General features: G+C 37.1%; 7 protein-coding genes across 7 annotated transcripts; all 7 read right to left on the bottom strand.

Annotated features, from left to right (window-relative positions):
* Window positions 1-3,556: 3,556 nt before the first annotated feature.
* On the bottom strand, window positions 3,557-5,141 carry LOC114878533 (odorant receptor 63a-like). The gene is made up of 5 exons (XM_029192446.2): window positions 4,353-5,141; window positions 4,138-4,237; window positions 3,947-4,057; window positions 3,707-3,862; window positions 3,557-3,636 (listed from the first exon to the last, which is right to left on the bottom strand). The coding sequence occupies exons 1-5, from the start codon at window positions 5,129-5,131 to the stop codon at window positions 3,586-3,588; spliced, it is 1,197 nt and encodes a 398-aa protein (XP_029048279.2). The 5' UTR covers window positions 5,132-5,141; the 3' UTR covers window positions 3,557-3,585.
* Window positions 5,142-5,873: 732 nt separating this feature from the next.
* On the bottom strand, window positions 5,874-7,731 carry LOC114878547 (odorant receptor 22c-like). The gene is made up of 5 exons (XM_046288189.1): window positions 6,917-7,731; window positions 6,418-6,517; window positions 6,230-6,340; window positions 6,005-6,160; window positions 5,874-5,936 (listed from the first exon to the last, which is right to left on the bottom strand). The coding sequence occupies exons 1-5, from the start codon at window positions 7,729-7,731 to the stop codon at window positions 5,886-5,888; spliced, it is 1,233 nt and encodes a 410-aa protein (XP_046144145.1). The 3' UTR covers window positions 5,874-5,885.
* A 581-nt stretch (window positions 7,732-8,312) lies between these two features.
* On the bottom strand, window positions 8,313-10,483 carry LOC114881682 (odorant receptor 4-like). The gene is made up of 7 exons (XM_029198525.2): window positions 9,678-10,483; window positions 9,500-9,599; window positions 9,265-9,375; window positions 9,033-9,188; window positions 8,918-8,961; window positions 8,483-8,630; window positions 8,313-8,422 (listed from the first exon to the last, which is right to left on the bottom strand). The coding sequence occupies exons 1-7, from the start codon at window positions 10,481-10,483 to the stop codon at window positions 8,372-8,374; spliced, it is 1,416 nt and encodes a 471-aa protein (XP_029054358.1). The 3' UTR covers window positions 8,313-8,371.
* Window positions 10,484-11,138: 655 nt separating this feature from the next.
* Window positions 11,139-12,566, bottom strand: LOC114881680 (odorant receptor 67c-like). Its single transcript, XM_029198522.2, has 4 exons — window positions 11,761-12,566; window positions 11,601-11,700; window positions 11,266-11,532; window positions 11,139-11,189 (listed from the first exon to the last, which is right to left on the bottom strand). Exons 1-4 carry the CDS (start codon window positions 12,564-12,566, stop codon window positions 11,139-11,141), a joined length of 1,224 nt encoding a protein of 407 aa, XP_029054355.1.
* A 360-nt stretch (window positions 12,567-12,926) lies between these two features.
* Window positions 12,927-14,457, bottom strand: LOC114881676 (odorant receptor 4-like). Its single transcript, XM_029198519.2, has 5 exons — window positions 13,655-14,457; window positions 13,495-13,594; window positions 13,278-13,388; window positions 13,060-13,215; window positions 12,927-12,983 (listed from the first exon to the last, which is right to left on the bottom strand). Exons 1-5 carry the CDS (start codon window positions 14,455-14,457, stop codon window positions 12,933-12,935), a joined length of 1,221 nt encoding a protein of 406 aa, XP_029054352.1. The 3' UTR covers window positions 12,927-12,932.
* A 369-nt stretch (window positions 14,458-14,826) lies between these two features.
* LOC114881677 (odorant receptor 13a-like) lies at window positions 14,827-16,277 on the bottom strand. The gene is made up of 5 exons (XM_029198520.2): window positions 16,178-16,277; window positions 15,466-16,084; window positions 15,308-15,407; window positions 14,954-15,220; window positions 14,827-14,877 (listed from the first exon to the last, which is right to left on the bottom strand). The coding sequence occupies exons 1-5, from the start codon at window positions 16,275-16,277 to the stop codon at window positions 14,827-14,829; spliced, it is 1,137 nt and encodes a 378-aa protein (XP_029054353.2).
* Window positions 16,278-16,507: 230 nt separating this feature from the next.
* LOC123988351 (odorant receptor 4-like) lies at window positions 16,508-18,135 on the bottom strand. The gene is made up of 5 exons (XM_046288115.1): window positions 17,327-18,135; window positions 17,149-17,248; window positions 16,870-16,971; window positions 16,646-16,801; window positions 16,508-16,586 (listed from the first exon to the last, which is right to left on the bottom strand). The coding sequence occupies exons 1-5, from the start codon at window positions 18,133-18,135 to the stop codon at window positions 16,533-16,535; spliced, it is 1,221 nt and encodes a 406-aa protein (XP_046144071.1). The 3' UTR covers window positions 16,508-16,532.
* Window positions 18,136-18,304: the final 169 nt, after the last annotated feature.

Raw genomic sequence — 18,304 nt, 5'->3', positions numbered from 1 at the left:
CAATCACTTTCCATGCTCGTTCACTTGCCTGTTCAGTTATTGTTTCACCGATAAAACAGAGTAAAAAAATATTGAAGGACATGGAACCGAGTATTAGGGCATAACAAGTCATTGTTTCGAAATCTTGATCGGCCCATTCCTAGAAAAACAAGAGGTTTCAAAATTTTAGTGACAATACTACCTCAAGTAGTAGATCCCAGACAAAACTCAAGGAAATGTCGGGCATAATCCAAAAATTCAATTGATTTTAATTGTATATTTAATATCAATGTTGTACAAATAGTAGTATTAATTGTGAACACATAATTTCTTTTCTTGCTGACTGAACACCACATCAATTATTAAAACACAGATATGTTAAATGTAGCATGTATAACGTTCACAAAACACATTTCTTACAATTTCCAGCGTACCATAAGGATATAGTAACCAAGCAGACATACGCTAAATGTACATTTGAATAATTCCATGAAACATATCTCATTCATTATAGCTTCGATACGTGATATGAAGCTGCAATCAATGTACTCAGTGCTATCAGAGGTTTCATAGAATAGCAAAATGAGGTAACGGTATAAACAACAAAGCTTACCTGTAAATTGTAAGATGTTTCTCCACGATATCATTTATACCCTTCAAATCAGCACATTTTTCGTGCTCTGCCGATCGATCTACGAACTCCGTGATCCACATCATTAGTACATTCAATTGGCTAGAGACGTGAGCTGTAAAGATTGTGGCCAAGCTGAAAGCACCAACAAAGCTAGAATTTACGATGATACCAGACATGATTTGCACCAAAATCATAATCTCATTCGCAGGATTGGTATCGACTGGTACCAGTCCTTTGTAAGCCGGTAATGGTAGCAACCTTATGATCTTGGTTTCGTTTTCAGCTTCAACGATCTCTATAGTAAATGCTTTTAACAGGTTGAAGGACAAAATGGCCCCTTGTAAGAAGGTTGCGCAAAAGGCCACTACGTAACGACCGAATTTCGCGTCTTTTAGCATCACTTGTTGCACCTCCGGCTTTGTCGCAGCTTTCCAATCACTTTTCACCTGGTCCACGCACCATTTTATTTCTTTACTATGCATCAGCAACGTGGTGTAACCGATACCTCCGAGGGACCAGTGACTGAAAGGACCCATTGCTGTGATCTTTAAACGAATATCCTCATCCTCGAGGATTATGTGCAATGCGCAAGGAATTACTGCGGCCAAAATGAGGGAGTAGCAAATTATGTTCGAAATTAGTGAAATAACTTTTTCCATTTTTGTGGTGGTGGATGATTTAGGCCAAGCTCCTATAGGTTTCAGCAACCATCTGTTCAATTGGAGACTGTAATCGCACAGATTATCAAGATCCGTTTGTATGATAGTGCGTTCACTGATCATCATGACTACTCATCGAAGTCGCAGAAACTACTGAATCGAGGATTTTACATTCGGCAAAGTGGGTGTATGAAGTTGTTTAACGCTTGCGCAGATTTCTCTTACAAGAACGCACATCGATCGATTTGTCTAGACTGTGCAACTTGTTGCAGTAGCGAACGCGACCATGTTTAATAGGTACCCACTGTCTCTTCAGAGGATGTTGATTATAACTTGATATATAAGGGAGTTTAATTTATCATTAGACGCAATATATGTCTACATATTTTATTTTTAATTTAAAAATTGTTTGTACTTTTATACGCATACTCTGAATCTCATCAATTTATTTACAGATTTATTGTTGAAGCACAGATTCATTTCATCAGCGCTTCGTTTATACTATTTGTCGCAGTACATTGAGGTATGCAAAAGCAGATTTCATCACCTAGAATTGTAAAGAACATTGTAAATTTAATACTGTTGATTGGTATTGTGTCGCTGTAAAAATTATAAAAACGTACAGTAGAAAATGTAACAAGTGACATTTCGACAAATTTTCCAGCAGTCATTTTTGTCGCCACATTGGATCGTGAAATGATCAGTATTAAATCGAGGATCTCTCTTTTCGGTAAGTAATACCACTCTGTTATATACACCGCCTCGCCAACATTTTTGCACTGTTCTGATAGTTGCTCACCGATATAGCACACTATAAAAATGTTGAAAGCCATGGAAATAAGTATAACGGCACAAGTCACCATTTGTTGATAATCATGATTAGCCGCATGCTGGAAAAGTAAAATTCTTTAACTTTAGTGTTCAAAATACTCATTTACGTATTATAATTGTGCAAAGAACTTAGTGAACAACTTAACGTACCATGAGCACGTAATATCCAAGCATGCATATACAAAATGTACACTTAAACAACTCCACGAAGCATATCTTACTCATTATATCTTCGATTCGCGATATAAAACTGCAATTAAGGAACCCTGCATTAATAACATTTCGTCATAATAGAAATTGTAAACTTACCTTAATATGCGCAGATGTTTCTCTACAATCACACCTATGTAATTGAAATAGATATCCTTTTTATGTCCTCTCGATTGATTCACAAGCTCCGTGATCCTCATCATCAGCACATTTAATTGACCGAAAGCGTGAGCCGCAAACACTACAGCTAAACCGAAAGATCCAACAGCGCTGGAATTTACAATGTAACCAGAAAAAAATTGCACGACGAGCATGATCTCGTTCGTGGGACTTGTGTATATTGGTATCAGCTTCGTATAAAATGCACACGGTAGAAGACGCATAATTCTGGTCTCGTTACCAATCTGAACGATCACCGTGGTGAACCCTGTTGTCACACAATAGTACAAAACGCCACCTTGCATGAAGGCCGCGCAAACTACTGTCACATAACGTCCGAATTTCGCGTCTGTCAGCATAATCCTTTGATCCTCTAATCTCTTCGCAGCTCGCCAATCGGTTTGCATGAGTTTCACACAGCGTTGTATGTCTTTGCTACGGAACAGCAGTGCTGTGTAATTGATGCCTCCTGCGAACCAGTAGCACAGAGGACCCATCACCAAGAATCTTGTCTCAACATCATCGCACTCGAAGATTACGTGCAGTATACAAGGGACTATTGTAGTCAATATAAAGCAATAACAAATGATAATCAAAATTATTGAAATAATTTTCTCGATTTTTGACGTAGAGGATGACTCGGGCCAAGCACCTATCGGTTTCAAGAACCATCGATTCAGTTGGATACTGTAATCGCTCAGAAGATCAACTTCTGTCTGTTTCATACTGAGCTTAGCGGTGGTTATGGTCATTATTCGAAGTTGCAGAACTTACTGAATCAAGGATTTTACATTGGTAAAGGTAAGGGCACTGAGTTACTCAACGCTTGCGCACATTTCCCTTGAGCGAAGGTTGATCGATTCGTTTATGCAGTGCAACTTGTTGCAACGGTGAATGCAACTTGTCTCGTGCTCAGGTTTCGTGCATATTCTGGACAAGGATCATTTATCCACTTTCGACAAGTGGCAATATGTGAATTGCGTGATTGTAATTGTCGCATTTTACACTTAAAACACCGTTTTGTTAAACATGATCGATTTCATTCAATTTCAAATACAACAATGTTATATTCTACAAAATAATGCTTAAACTACATTGTACTGCATGAAAGATTCATGTCAATGCTCTCAACATGTTGAAAAATCCTGCTGCTGTTCTGACAACCTATACATTCAACGCATTACTGATATTTTCTAAGATACGATGAAATGATATTTAATATTTTTCTACTCACATCACTGAAGGTGCTAATAGACAATTCAACCATATTTCCAGCTGTAAGCTTCATGGACGAATTGGACATTGCGATAAACAGGATGCAGCAAAGCTTTTTATTTCCTGACAATTGATACCAATCGATCATGTACGACACCTCGCCAACTCTTCTGCACTATTATACAACATTTTATTCTTAACTGAACTAGTAAAAGACAGTGTCACAGTGACTAGAAAATGAAACGTGAAAAAATCATACCTGCTCAGCCACAAGCTCGCCGATGTAACAGAATATGAAAATATTGAAACCAAATGATGTGACTAATACCATGTGAGTCAGAAAAAAAGCAATATCTTTTGAATTCCATTCCTACAATACGAAAACTATATAAAAAAGATACGTGAAAGAAGGTAAGTAATGTAATAGTATGTATCGTTGAATTATCGTACCATAAGACTATAATATCCAAGCAAACACAGATTCATTGTGCATCCTAAAAATTCTACGAAGGATATTTGTTGGAGCGCTTTTTCCGTGAGTGCCAAAAATCTGAAAGGTGATGAAAATTAATGTTAATGTTCCGCGATATCATTGTGAGAAAATATATAAAATAGCTTTTATTTCAAAATGAAGAAATTTTTATGAAAACATATACTTAACACACTTTAATATCCGAACATGTTGTTCCACGATACTCGCAATCCTGCCGTTCAAAGTTTTATCCAAGTCCTCTCGTCCGTTTATCAAATGATGCAACCAGTTCATTAAAATCTCCATTTGTCCGCAAGCGTGTACAGCAAAGGTTGCAGCCAAGCTACAAGCTCCAACTGCGACAGCGTGCATCACGACACCGGCCAGACATTGGGTGCTGAAGAAGATTTGATTGATAGGACTTTGACGATAATCGACGATGTGTCGCGAGGAAGGAAACGGCAACGGGATGAACGTAAAATTCGCATCCTCCGCTGGAATTTTTCCCAAGCTAATCGGCAAGGCGACGTAGTAAAACACGAAAGAACTATACATGAAGAACGTACAAATGATGATCAATCTTCGTGCGTACTTCGCATTGATCATCATCATTTTTCTTTCATCCAGGTTTTGAATATTCTTCCAGTCCCATTGGATCTGTTCCACACACTTCAGAACGTCGTTCTTATGAAGTATTAACAGGTAATACTTCATGAACGACATTAAGAAAAAGCTTAAAGGACCGACCAATTTGATCCTGGTGTAAGTATCGTTTACCTCGAGGATCAGAAAAGTCAAACAAGGCACAAACAGGTAACTTATCAGAAAATAACAAACGGCGTTTTTAATCCAGGTAAAGTATTTTTCGATGATTGAAATATGGCTGAATTTTGGCCAGGCACCAATTGGTTTCAGTAACCAACGATTCAGTTTGATGCTCAAGTTCACGTTTCTCCAATAGTCGTGTTCCATTTGAAAAGAATTCTTCTTCTCTGTCGATGCTTTATCCATCTTTGACGTTCGGTAGTTCGTTTGCTACTGAATAAAAACACGGTTTGATTTCTCCAAGGAAAACATTGCGCTTGCGCTTATTTACCTATTCCTCTTGCAACATTGAAGGATTTAAGCGATTTCATTTTTTCGAAAAGGTTCGACCCTTCCTCTTTTCTACTTCTTCGGTTTATGCATAATAAGTGAGGGGGTAGTATAATGACGGTAGAAACATCGATAAATTGTTTATGCAACACCAGTAAAGCGGTAACCCTCACGGTGCTCTACAGGTCCAGACGCCGATTACTAATTATTCTAAGCAATTATCTTACGCACTGATGGCTATTTTGTTTTTCTAATGTTGTGTCAGGCAGTTATCGATATAGTTCATGGTTGTAAATACTTCTCCGGAGAAGGGTCTTTTTTAAAGTGATTTTACCAAACACATAAATAAAAAAATTCATTTTATATATCTCATGGGCTAAAATTAATTCTCTAAACGTCAAGAAAGCACCACGGCTGACAGTGATCAGAGATAGATTGATAATTTTTATGTAAGTGTTTGTTTTATAATATTTGTTACTATAAATATATATTTTTAGTATTTTAAACACAACTTTTATTAGGCTCTTAACAGTACGAATAAATAACGATACAAACAAGTTTTAGTAAAATGAGTAAAATTAGTAGACACATTACTATCACTAACAATTTCTTCATGTACTTCAAAGAATGTTCAAGTTACTGTTCGTAACATGTTTAAACAGGCTACCGCAGTTTTGACAACCTACTTATTGAAGATGTTTCAATTAATGATGAAATTCATAAAGTTAATGGAATTTATTTGATACTTACATTGCCGAACGTACTAAAACACATTTCTACGATATTTCCTGCTGTGAGTTTGATCGAAGAATTAGACATTTCAATGATCAAGATGATGCAAAGTTTTCTTCTTCCTGGCAGTCGATACCAGTCGATCATGTATGACATCTCTCCAATTTTTCTGCACTGTAATAACAAATTTTTTTATTATAATCACTGTAGTGACACTATGATAAGTGGTAAATAAAATATTACCTGCTCACTTACAAGTTCTCCTATGTAACAAAATATGAATATATTGAAAGTAAGAGACACAAGGAGAACACTGTAAGTCACAGAATTTGTCATATCATTTCGATTCCATTCCTAAAATTTGTACATAAAATCCCTTTCAAATATTATATCGAATATCAATTGAATTCCGTTTCGAATCACGTGCGTACCTTGATCGTATAATAACTAAGTAGACATAAATTCATTGTACTTCCTAAAAATTCCACCAAAGATATATGTCGAAGTATTTGCTCTGTAAGTGTTAAAAATCTGCAAGATATGTAAATAGAAAAAATTAGCTGTTAACAAAAGTACGATAGAAAACCTTCAAGCTCATTTAAAGTGGGGTCACTGTATCCGCGAAGAGTAGGTTCCACGCCTTATCATGCATAGCTGCAAGAATCAAATGACATATGTGAAAGAAAAATATGTAAAAATATTGCATGCTTAGCAAAATTAATATTTACTGTTGCAAAGAGAAAGATACTTAGCTAATAGAATTCTTACTACCGAAATCAAAGTTGGATCTTCCGTTTTTCAAGCCACCTACACTATATTTCTGAAATTTTCTACTTTTCCACAATCAACTGTGGACAGCTGACACAGTGCAGAACTGAGTCCGCGGATACGAGGAGTGCAAAAATTCATAATTAAATATAGTCTACATACTTCAGTATCTTAACGTGTTGACGCACGATGCTTGCGATTCTGACATCCACGGTCTCGCCCATATCTGATCCATCATCAATCAAATGTTTCAGCCAATTCATCAAAACCTCCATTTGTCCGCAAGCGTGAACCGCGAGCATAGCTGCCAAACCGCAAGCAGCTGACGTGATGCCATGCACTAAGGCACCAGCTACCAATTGAACTGAGAAAATGATCTCGTTCGTTGGACTATAGCGAGTATCAACTATCAACCTTGAAAAGGGAAACACCAGCGGTACGAAGGTAAAGTTTTCATTCTCTGCCGTTATTTTACCCACGCTAATCGGTATAGCGATGTAATAAAACGCGAAACCACTGTACAAAAAGACAGTGCAAAGAAGAATCAGTTTCCTTCCAAAGTTCGCGTTCTCCACCATGATCTTTTCGTCCTCTTGACATCTGATATTCTCCCAGTCCTGCTCGATTTGTTTAATACATTCACGGATACTATTCTCGTGAAGAATTAGTAAAGAATATTTCAACAACGCTATTACGAAGAAATTTAATGGTCCAAATAGTTTGATCTTATTGTAATCGTCTTCGACTTCGAGAATCGTGTACAAACTGCAAGGCAGTAACAGAAAGTTGATTAAACTATAACACACTGCGTTTATCAGTCGGTAGAAGTATCTTTGCCTTCGTGGAACGTTGGACGAATTCGGCCAGATACCCATCGGTTTTAAGATACAACGGCACCATTGGATACTCAGGTTCAAGTTTTCTTCATAGTCGTCGATCACGAGGGGTTTCGTTCCATTTGTAAGTGGTTTCCTCATGATGAAAGTTCGTTTGATACTGAGGGGTCGTGTTTGATAATGTCTCTGAGGTAAACAACCAGCGCGTGCGCTTTGTTTCTGATTTTCCTTGCAAGAACACGGGGAACAAAAATGTCCTTTTCCAATTTAATTCAACCCTTCTGTGTTTTTACGTTTTTTGCTTTATGCATTATAAGTGTGGGAGGTAGAATGATGACGGTAGAACAATCGATAAATTGATTATAAAACATCAGTAACGCGGTAACCTCCACGTTGCTCTACAGGTCCGGAGGTTGATTACTAATTTTTCTAAGCGATTATCTTACGCACTAGATTCTCATGTTGTGTCAGGCAATTATCGATATTGTTTATGATTGTAAATTCTTTTACGGACAAGTGCCTTCTTTTTAAGTATTAAAATTTGTCAAAACATATGAATAAAAAAATTCATTTGCTATACCTCATTGTCAGTTTATTACTTTACATTTCATCGTTAAAAGGTTGGAGTGCTTAATCGAAACACCGTTGTAACCAGGAATAATGAAAGGAGGGGAAGAATCTCGTGATTTCGTTAAACATGATTAATTTCATTAAATTTCAAATACAAGAGTATTAATGGTCACATAATAATCCTTAAGCTACAATGTACTATTAGGAATGTTCATGTCAGTGCTCTCAACATGTTTAAGAAGGCCACCGCTGTTCTAACGACCTATACAGGTAACACATTATCGTCACTTTTAAGGATGCGAAAAGAATGTTTGATACTTACATCACTGAAGGTACTAATAGACAATTCAATCATGTTCCCAGCTGTAAGTTTAATCGACGAATTGGACATTGCGATGATCAAAATGCAGCAAAGCATCTTCTTGTCTGACAAGCGATACCAATCGGTCATGTATGACATCTCGCCAACTCTTGCAATTGCAATTTGTTGCTGTGGTGCACGCTACTATGGTTATATTTAATTGCTACTCGAATAATGATTGTATTTAAATATAAGGGAATACTTTCCACATAAAATTTGACATAAAGTTACAAGTGTAAATTTCACTACGGTCTTGTAAGTATAAATGAATAAGATAGTAAACATCATCATCAGGCTTAGGTTGATTATAATTATACACCTATATTTCAGATCTTCAGATTTACAAAATTATCATTTTTTACTATAAATTCATCGGAATGACATTTGTGTTATAACGTTTGTCGTAATACATTTAAATACGCAAAAGCAGTTTTCATCATCTAAAACGATAAAGAATATTATAAATGTAACTATTGATTTTGCGCGATTGGAAAAAATTATGCAAACGTACACCAGCGAACGTGTTAAATGACATGTGAAGTATCTTTCCCGCAGTGATTTTGGTTACCACATTAGCTCTTGAAATGATCATTATTAGGTTGAGGATGTCTCTATTGTGTAAATAATACCAATTTGTCATATAGACTGCTTCACCAACTTTGTTACACTGTTAAGGATTTATTACAAATTGGAATAATTTGATATAAGTCATTCTTCATTATTTCACATTATCTTTCACTTGCCTGATCCGATAGTCTCTCACCGATATAGCACATTATAAAGATGTTAAAAGACATGGAACAAAGTATAACGATATAACTCATCACAGCTTGAAAATCACGAGCAGCCCAATCCTACAAAACCAAGAATTTTAATAGTAATATTTTAGTAAAAAGTAATATTTGCAACTGTAGAAATGTTGAATTAAAGAAGAGTTTAAATTAAAAAGGTCCATTATTCTTACTATTTTTAGCATACCATGAGGATGTGATATTCAAGCATGCATATACACACTGTACATTTGAATAATTCCATGAAACATATCATATTCATTACATTTTCAATATGCGATATAAAACTGTAATTAATGTACTTAATGTTAACAGAACTCTTCGTAATATCAAAATGAGACACCGAGAAGTGCATCAATACTTACTTCAAAATTCTCAGATGATTCTCCACAATAACACCAATTTCATTCAAATCGACTCTCTTATTGTACTTCTCCGATCGATTTACAAGTTCCTGGATCCACATCATCAGCAAATTCAATTGACCATATGCGTGAACTGCAAATACTGCAGCAAAACTGAAAGCACCAGCAGCAGTTGAATTTGCAACGAAACCGGAGAAAAATTGAACGACAAAGAATATCTCGTTTATGGGACTGGTGTAGGCTAGTATCAGTTTCTTGTAAGCCGGACATGGAAGCATATGCGAAGTCCTAGTTTCGTTTCCAACATGAATAATCTCCTCGGTGAATGCTTTGACTACACAAAAGCACAAAACGCCGACTTGCATGAAGGCTGCGCAAAAGACGACCACGTAACGACCGAATTGCGCGTCCTTTATCATCATTTGTAGATCCTTCAATTTCGACACTGCTCGCCAGTCTTTTTTCATCTGATCCATACAAAATTGTATCTCTTTGCTACGCATCAATAACGTCGTATAATTTAATCCTCCAATAAACCAGTGGCTCAGTGGACCCACCACCTTCAGCTTCCTGTCAATTACATCGTCATCTAGAATCATGTACACTATACTAGGAACTACGGTGATCACTATGCAGAAGTAACAAACTGAGATCATGATTAATGAACTGATTGTTTCCATTTTTGTGCAAGTGGATGATCTAGGCCAGGCTCCAATTGGTTTTAACAACCATTTATTCAATTGGAGACTGTGATCGCTCAGACTCTCGAGGTCTGCTTGTTCGATAGTCGGTTCAATGGTCACCATGACCACTCATTGAAGTCTCAGAAACTACTGAATCAAGGATTTTACGTTGGTGAAGGTAAATGCAGAGAGTTGGTGTACGCTTGCGCAGATTTCATTCAAAGGAACACACATCGATCGATTCGACTAGACTAGACTGTGTAATTTGTTGCAGTGGTGAACGCGATAGTGCTTACTCGTTACTCATTGCCCGTTCGCATAATTGTGGGATATCAAGTTTGAGATGAGGTTTGTGAACTGCCAACTTACAATTAGTTTCAGTGGTCATTATTTTGTGCTGAGTTCTTGTAAAATAAAAAGGGTGAATGATGGAACTCTGATACCGGTTTTTAAATCAGGCATTATTTAATCTTGGCACGGGTTACATTATCTACAAAAATAAAAACAACAAAATAAAGATTTATATTTAACCATTTCGGAACGTAGCCTGGCGGAACTAGTCTAACTCCGCCAAGTAGTATAGTGCGTTTATGGTCAGACGCCTCTTCGCAAGTCTGACTCCATCAAGTAGTATTTGTGCATTGCAATCAGACGTTGAGATGAGGAACACGGTAACCAGTACTCAGATTACTTGTAATTTAATGCTTATACTTTAAATCTTATAAGATTGTTTACAGATTCATTATTAAAGTATAAATTCATCGTAATATCGTTCCTGTCATGTTGTTTGACGCAATACATTGAGGTAGGCAAAGGCGGTTTTTATCACCTAGAATGGTAAAGAATGTCGTGAATTTAACATTGTTCATAGGTTTTGGGTGATTGACAAAATTATACAAACGTACACTAGAAAATGTAATAAGTGACATTTGAACAAATTTTCCAGCAGTCATTTTGATGGCCACACTGGATCGTGAAATGATCAGTAATAAATCCAAGATATATTTATCGGGTAAATAATACCATTCTGTCATATACACTGCTTCACCAACTTTCTTGCACTGTTCTGATAGTTTCTCACCGATATAGCATACTAAAAAAATGTTAAAAGCCATAGAACAAAGTATAATGACGCAAGTAGTCATATTTTGAAAATCACGATTGGCCCAATGCTGAAAAAATTCGTGTAATGTTAGTGTTAAACATACTTATCTACTGTAATATTGAAATAAGTACATACCATGAGGACGTAGTATCCAAGCATACAGATGTTGAACGTACACTTGAATAATTCCCAAAAACATATTTCATTCATCATATCCTCGATATGCGATACGAAACTACAATTAATGCCCTTATTTATAACAAAACACAAAATTACAAAATAATTTAATATTTACCTCAAAGCTTTCAGATGATTTTCCACGATAACACCAATTTCATTCAAGTAGGCATTCTGGGGATGCTTCCTGGACGGCTTCACGAGCTCCGTGATCCACATCATTAGCACATTCAACTGTCCGTAAGCATGAGTCGCAAACACTATAGCTAAACTAAACGCTCCAACAGCACTAGAGTTTACGATGAAACCAGAAATGCATTGCACGATAAGCATGATTTCGTTAGTGGGACTAGTGTCTACTGGTAGCAATTTCGTATAAGCCGCACAGGGTAGCAAATGAATAGTTCTGGTCTCGTTTCCAACTTCAATAATCTCCGTAGTGATACCAGTTATCACACAATAGCATAAGACGCCACCCTGCATGAAGGCCGCGCAACAGATCACCACGTAACGACCGAATTTCGCATTCTTTATCATAACTTGTAGATCCTTCAATCTTCTTACAGTGCGCCAATCATTTTGCATGTCTTTCACACAGCATTGTATCTCTTTGCTACGCAACAACAATGTTGTGTAATTAATTCCCCCTACGAACCAATGACTCAAAGGACCTATTACCATCAGTTTTGTCTGAATGGCATCGTCATCGAGGATTACGTATAGTATGCAAGGAATTACGGTGGCGAGTATGGAACAATAACAAATGACGATCAAAATTAATGAAACGATTCTTTCGATTTTGGAGGTGGAGAGGGATGCAGGCCAAGCACCTATTGGTTTCAAGAACCATCGGTTCAATTGGAGACTGTAATCGAACAGATTATCAAGATCCGTTTGTATGATAGTGGGTTCACTGATCATCATGACTACTCATCGAAGTCGCAGAAACTACTGAATCGAGGATTTTACATTCGACAATGTGGGTGTATGAAGTTGTTTAACGCTTGCGCAGATTTCTCTTACAAGAACGTACATCGATCGATTTGTCTAGACTGTGCAACTTGTTGCAGTGGTGAACGCGACCATGTTTAATAGGTACCCATTGTCTCTTCAGGGGATGTTGATTATAACTTGAAATATAAGGGAGTTTAATTTATCATTAGACGCAATATATGTCTATTTTATTTTTAATTTTAAAATTGTTTGTACTTTTATACACATACTCTGAATCTCATCAATTTATTTACAGATTTATTGTTGAAGTACAGATTCATTTCATCAGCGCTTCGTTTATACCATTTGTCGCAGTACATTGAGGTATGCAAAAGCAGATTTTATCACCTAGAATTGTAAAGAACATCGTAAAGTTAATGCCGCTGATTGGTTTGATGTGATCGTAAAAATTACGTAAACATACACTAGAAAATGTAATAAGTGACATATCAACAAATTTTCCAGCAGTCATTTTGATCGCCACGCTGGATCGTGAAATGATCAGTATTAAATCGAGGATATTTCTATTGGGTAAGTAATACCACTCTGTCATATACACTGTTTCACCAACTCTCTTGTACTGCAATCTGATTAATTAAATATATGCTGTTTTGGCTTATGTCACAATTATAGTTTACTTACCTGTTCTGTTAGTATCTCACCGATATAGCACACAATAAAAATGTTAAAAGCCATGGAGCAAAGTATAACGATACAGGTAGTCAGATTTTGAAAATCACGATTGTCCCAATGCTGGAAAAATGAAATTCTGGTAATTTTAGTCGTTAATAATATTCATCTATTGTAATTTTGAAAAAAAGTTAATTAAATCTTACGCATTTCATAATTTTCAACATACCACGAGGACGTAGTATCCAAGCAGGCATATGTCGAAAGTACACTTGAATAATTCCCAAAAACATATTTCAGTCATCATATCTTCGATATGTGATACGAAACTGCAATTGATGCATTTAGTTGCAACGAAACACAAAATTACAAAACAACTTAACATTTACCTTAATGCTCTCAGATGATTCTCCACGATAACACCAATTTCATTTAAATGTGCGCTCTGGTGTTGCTTCCTGGACGATTTTACGAGCTCCGTGATCCACATCATTAGCACATTCAACTGACCGTAAGCGTGAGTCGCAAACACTATAGCTAAACTAAAAGCTCCAACAGCACTAGAGTTTACGATGAAACCAGAAATGCATTGCACGATAAGAATGATCTCGTTTGTGGGACTGGTGTCTACTGGGAATAGCTTGGTATAAGCCGCACATGGTAGCAGATGAATAGTTCTGGTCTCGTTTCCAACTTCAACGATTTCCGTCGTAATACCAGTTATTACACAATAGCATAAGACCCCACCTTGCATAAAAGCTGCACAAAAGATCATGACGTAACGACCGAATTTCGCATCCTTTACCATAATTTGTAGATCCTTCAATCTTTTCACTGCGCGCCAATCGTGTTGCATGTCTTCCACACAGCATTGTATCTCTTTGCTACGCAACAACAGTGTTGTATAATTAATGCCCCCTACGAACCAGTGGCTCAGAGGACCTATTGCCATCACTTTTGTCTGAATGGTATCGTCATCGAGAATTACGTACAGTATGCAAGGAATTACGGTGGTGAGTATGGAACAATAACAAATGACAATCAAAATTAATGAAACGATTCTTTCGATTTTGGAGGTGGAGAGGGATGCAGGCCAAGCACCTATTGGTTTCAAGAACCATCGGTTCAATTGGAGACTGTAATCGAACAGATTATCAAGATCCGTTTGTATGATAGTGGGTTCACTGATCATCATGACTACTCATCGAAGTCGCAGAAACTACTGAATCAAGGATTTTACATTCGACAAAGTGGGTGTATGAAGTTGTTTAACGCTTGCGCAGATTTCTCTTACAAGAACGTACATCGATCGATTTGTCTAGACTGTGCAACTTGTTGCAGTAGCGAACGCGACCATGTTTAATAGGTACCCACTGTCTCTTCAGGGGATGTTGATTATAACTTGAAATATAAGGGAGTTTAATTTATCATTAGATGCAATATATATCTATTTCATTTTTAATCTAAAACTTGTTTGTATTTTTATACTCATACTCCGAATCTCATCAATTTATTTACAGATTTATTGTTGAAGCACAGATTCATTGCATCAGCGTTTCGTTCATACCATTTGTCGTAGTACATTGAGGTATGCAAAGGCGGTTTTCATCACCTAGAATGGTAAAGAACACCGTAAATTTAATACTGTTGATTGGTTTCGTGTGATTGTAAAAATTATAAAAACGTACAGTAGTAAATGTAACAAGCGACATTTCGAAAAATTTTCCAGCAGTCATTTTGATCGCCACATTAGATCGTGAAATGATCAGTATTAAATCAAGGATTTCTCTTTCGGGTAAGTAATACCACTCTGTCATATACACTGCCTCGCCAACTTTTTTGCACTGTTCTGATAGCTGCTCACCGATATAGCACACTATAAAAACGTTGAACGCCATGGAAATAAGTATAACGATACAAGTAATCATTTCTTGATAATCATGATTAGCCGCATGCTGGGAAAGTAAAATTCTTTAGCTTCAGTGTTCAAAATACTCATCTACCGTAATTGTGCAAAGAACTTAGTGAACAACTTAACGTACCATGAGCACGTAATATCCAAGCATGCATATACAAAATGTACACTTGAACAATTCCATGAAGCATATCTTACTCATTATATCTTCGATTCGCGATATAAAGCTGCAATTAAGAAACCCTGCATTAATAACATTTCGTCACAATAAAATTTTAAACTTACCTTAAGATGCGCAGATGTTTCTCTACGACAACAGCTATGTAATTGAAATAGATGTCCTTTTTATGTCCTCTCGATTGATTCACAAGCTCCGTGATCCACATCATTAACACATTTAATTGACCGTAAGCGTGAGCGGCAAACACTACAGCTAAACTGAAAGCTCCAACAGCAGTGGAGTTTACAATGAAACCAGAAAATAATTGTATGACGAAAATGATCTCGTTTGTGGGACTGGTGTTTACTGGTAGCAGCTTGGTATAAGCCGCACATGGTAGCAGACGAATAATTCTGGTCTCATTTCCAACCTGAACGATCTCCGTAGTTAATCCTGTTGTCACACAATAGTACATAACGCCACCCTGCATGAAGACCGCGCAAACTACAGCCACATAACGTCCGAATTTCGCGTCTGTCAACATAATCCTTTGATCCTCTAATCTCTTCGCAGCTCGCCAATCGGTTTGTATGATTTTCACACAGTGCTGTATGTCTTTCCCACGGAACAGCAGTGTTGTGTAATTGATGCCTCCTACGAACCAGTGGTTCAGAGGACCCATCATCATGACTCTCATCTCAGCATCATCGCACTCGTAAATTACGTACAGTATACACGGGACTACTGTAATCAATATAAAGCAGTAACAAATGATAATCAAAATTATTGAAATAATTTTCTCGATTCTTGACGTAGAGGATGACTCGGGCCAGGCACCTATCGGTTTCAAGAACCATCGATTCAGTTGGATACTGTAATCGCTCAGAAGATCAACTTCTGTCTGTTTCATACTGAGCTTAGCGGTGGTTATGGTCATTATTCGAAGTCGCAGAACTTACTGAATCAAGGATTTTACATTGGCAAAGGTAAGGGCACTGAGTTACTCAACGCTTGCGCACATTTCTCTTGAGCGAAGGTAGATCGATTCGTTTGTGCAGTGCAACTTGTTGCAATGGTGAATGCAACTTGTCTCGTGCTCAGGTTTCGTGCATATTGTGGACAGGGATCATTAATTCATTTTTTATTGCGTTTAGTTTACAAGAGTTGGTACAGAATCGTAATTCAAAGATGTTTAAGTCGCGACTGTTCGAAGCATATTGAAATAAGTGAAAGACGTCTTCAACACCTGAAACATGATGTGCCAAATATGTTTAGTATTTAGATAAGAGTGTTTTTAATACTCACGTCGCCAAAGGTTGCAAGGGAGATCCGTATGAATTTTCCAGCAGTGATTTTGATCACCACGCTCGATCTCGAGATTATCATAACTAAGCCTAGAGCAGTTTTGTGAGGTAAACGATACCATTCCGTCATGTATGCTCTTTCTCCAATTTGTTTGCACTATCACATAGATACTTGCATTTTACCAAAGATTTATTTACTACCGTTTTTAACTGTCGTTACTTTACCTGTTCCGTAAGCTTCTCACCGATATAACAAAATATAAATATATTGAAAATCATGGACGCGTATATAATTGCATATATTATTAAGGTTTCCTTCGATTTTTCCTAAGAAATCGTAATAAATTCTTTTAATTAATCACCGGGTCTAATTCGTAGTAAATGAGCCTTCAATTTGGATGCTTAAATGTCATAAAACACACTCAAAAATTTCATAAAGACTCAACAAGGAAGATTGGAATTATAAAATTATTAAAAACTGATAATACATCTATTTAAACATACCGTGACAAGATAATATTCCAGCATGCATATATTTAATGTACATCCAACTAATTCAACCATACATATTAGATTCATTATTTTCTCTATATTCCATACAAAACTGAAATTAATATTTTCATATACAAATTCACATTAATCATTTTCCTGTTTTACTCACAATTACACATTAACGACATACCTCAACGTACGTAGATGAAGTTGCACGATATTCGCCAACTTTTTTTTAACAATCTTTTGTTCTTCTCCTTTAGTACCAACCAGATCGTTCAGCCAGGACATCATCACGTTCAGCTGACCACAAGCGTGCATTGCTAAAGCTGCACCCAAACCGCAAGCCCCAACGGTTACAGAATTCACGATGAATCCAGATAATAGTTGGAGAGCGAAAACGAGTTCGTTAACCGGACTAAATCTGACGTTCATCAGCTTTGTATAGAACGGACAAGGTAACCGATACATGGAGAAACTCTCGTTTCCCACATGAAACACTATCTTTTGAAATCCTGTGATTACGTTGTAAGAACAGGTACCGAGATTCATGCAGATCGCTGCGACACAAGCGATTAGACGTCCAACTTTGACGTTCTTCAGCATCAACTCACGATCGCTGGCTCGTTTGACCATTCGCCAGTCGTTCTCTATGTGTTGTATACAGTGAAGAATATCCTTGGTCCTCATGCTCAGGAAACAATAATTTAATTCACCCATTAACCAATGGCTCATGGGTCCGATTGCTTTTATCCTCGTCTGCATGCTCGTCTCTTCGAACAGGATGAACAGCAAACAGGGTGCGAAGGTGAAGATGATCAACGAGTGACAGACGATGTTTAACACTTTTAACAACACTTTCTCGGTCCTCGTGGAGTCTGTTAATTTCGGCCAAACTCCGATTGGTTTTAGGAGCCAGCGATTCAGTTGGATACTGTATTCGTAATCTTGAAGGTAAGAAGTATCTTGTACCGGTTGATCGTTAGACGAGATTGCCATTATTGCTGCGCGAAGGGTGATCTTCGAGTGAGTCGATTCTCGACGATGAAAAGGGTTGAGTAAATATTGGCGCACGCGCGAATTTTTTTCTTTCGTGGGTCGTGATATTGTTGTTTAGGTTGCGATTGCATTCGAATCGATCAGTGTTGCTCTAGAGATAGGTAAAGGG

This window comes from Osmia bicornis, chromosome 1 (genome assembly GCF_907164935.1).
Source record: "Osmia bicornis bicornis chromosome 1, iOsmBic2.1, whole genome shotgun sequence".
Taxonomy (NCBI): domain Eukaryota; kingdom Metazoa; phylum Arthropoda; class Insecta; order Hymenoptera; family Megachilidae; genus Osmia; species Osmia bicornis.
Note: the sequence above shows the minus strand (reverse complement) of the source record. Positions and strands in the feature narration are given on the sequence as shown.

Excerpts from the sequence above, each read along its gene's own strand:
- LOC114878533 (XM_029192446.2), bottom strand. The coding sequence starts at position 5,131 with ATGGAACACGACTATTGGAGAAACGTGAACTTGAGCATCAAACTGAAT. Across the intron at positions 4,058-4,137 it reads TTGGATATTATAGTCTTATG|GAATGGAATTCAAAAGATAT; the intron begins GTACGATAATTC and ends TTCGTATTGTAG. Across the intron at positions 3,637-3,706 it reads CTATTAGCACCTTCAGTGAT|GTTGTCAGAACAGCAGCAGG; the intron begins GTGAGTAGAAAA and ends TTGAATGTATAG.
- LOC114878547 (XM_046288189.1), bottom strand. The coding sequence starts at position 7,731 with ATGAGGAAACCACTTACAAATGGAACGAAACCCCTCGTGATCGACGAC. Across the intron at positions 6,518-6,916 it reads CAACACGTTAAGATACTGAA|ATTTTTAACACTTACAGAGC; the intron begins GTATGTAGACTA and ends CATATCTTGCAG. Across the intron at positions 6,161-6,229 it reads GAGAACTTGTAAGTGAGCAG|TGCAGAAAAATTGGAGAGAT; the intron begins GTAATATTTTAT and ends TTGTTATTACAG.
- LOC114881682 (XM_029198525.2), bottom strand. The coding sequence starts at position 10,483 with ATGGTGACCATTGAACCGACTATCGAACAAGCAGACCTCGAGAGTCTG. Across the intron at positions 9,600-9,677 it reads AATCATCTGAGAATTTTGAA|TTTTATATCGCATATTGAAA; the intron begins GTAAGTATTGAT and ends CATTAATTACAG. Across the intron at positions 8,962-9,032 it reads CATTTAACACGTTCGCTGGT|ATGATGAAAACTGCTTTTGC; the intron begins GTACGTTTGCAT and ends TTATCGTTTTAG.
- LOC114881680 (XM_029198522.2), bottom strand. The coding sequence starts at position 12,566 with ATGATGATCAGTGAACCCACTATCATACAAACGGATCTTGATAATCTG. Across the intron at positions 11,701-11,760 it reads AATCATCTGAAAGCTTTGAG|TTTCGTATCGCATATCGAGG; the intron begins GTAAATATTAAA and ends CATTAATTGTAG. Across the intron at positions 11,190-11,265 it reads CACTTATTACATTTTCTAGT|GTGATAAAAACCGCCTTTGC; the intron begins GTACGTTTGTAT and ends TTACCATTCTAG.
- LOC114881676 (XM_029198519.2), bottom strand. The coding sequence starts at position 14,457 with ATGATCAGTGAACCCACTATCATACAAACGGATCTTGATAATCTGTTC. Across the intron at positions 13,595-13,654 it reads AATCATCTGAGAGCATTAAG|TTTCGTATCACATATCGAAG; the intron begins GTAAATGTTAAG and ends CATCAATTGCAG. Across the intron at positions 13,389-13,494 it reads TTGGATACTACGTCCTCGTG|CATTGGGACAATCGTGATTT; the intron begins GTATGTTGAAAA and ends TCATTTTTCCAG.
- LOC114881677 (XM_029198520.2), bottom strand. The coding sequence starts at position 16,277 with ATGACCATAACCACCGCTAAGCTCAGTATGAAACAGACAGAAGTTGAT. Across the intron at positions 15,221-15,307 it reads TTGGATATTACGTGCTCATG|CATGCGGCTAATCATGATTA; the intron begins GTACGTTAAGTT and ends TTACTTTCCCAG. Across the intron at positions 14,878-14,953 it reads CGCTTGTTACATTTACTACT|GTGATGAAAACCGCCTTTGC; the intron begins GTACGTTTTTAT and ends TTACCATTCTAG.
- LOC123988351 (XM_046288115.1), bottom strand. The coding sequence starts at position 18,135 with ATGGCAATCTCGTCTAACGATCAACCGGTACAAGATACTTCTTACCTT. Across the intron at positions 17,249-17,326 it reads CTTCATCTACGTACGTTGAG|TTTTGTATGGAATATAGAGA; the intron begins GTATGTCGTTAA and ends TATTAATTTCAG. Across the intron at positions 16,587-16,645 it reads CCCTTGCAACCTTTGGCGAC|GTGTTGAAGACGTCTTTCAC; the intron begins GTGAGTATTAAA and ends ATCATGTTTCAG.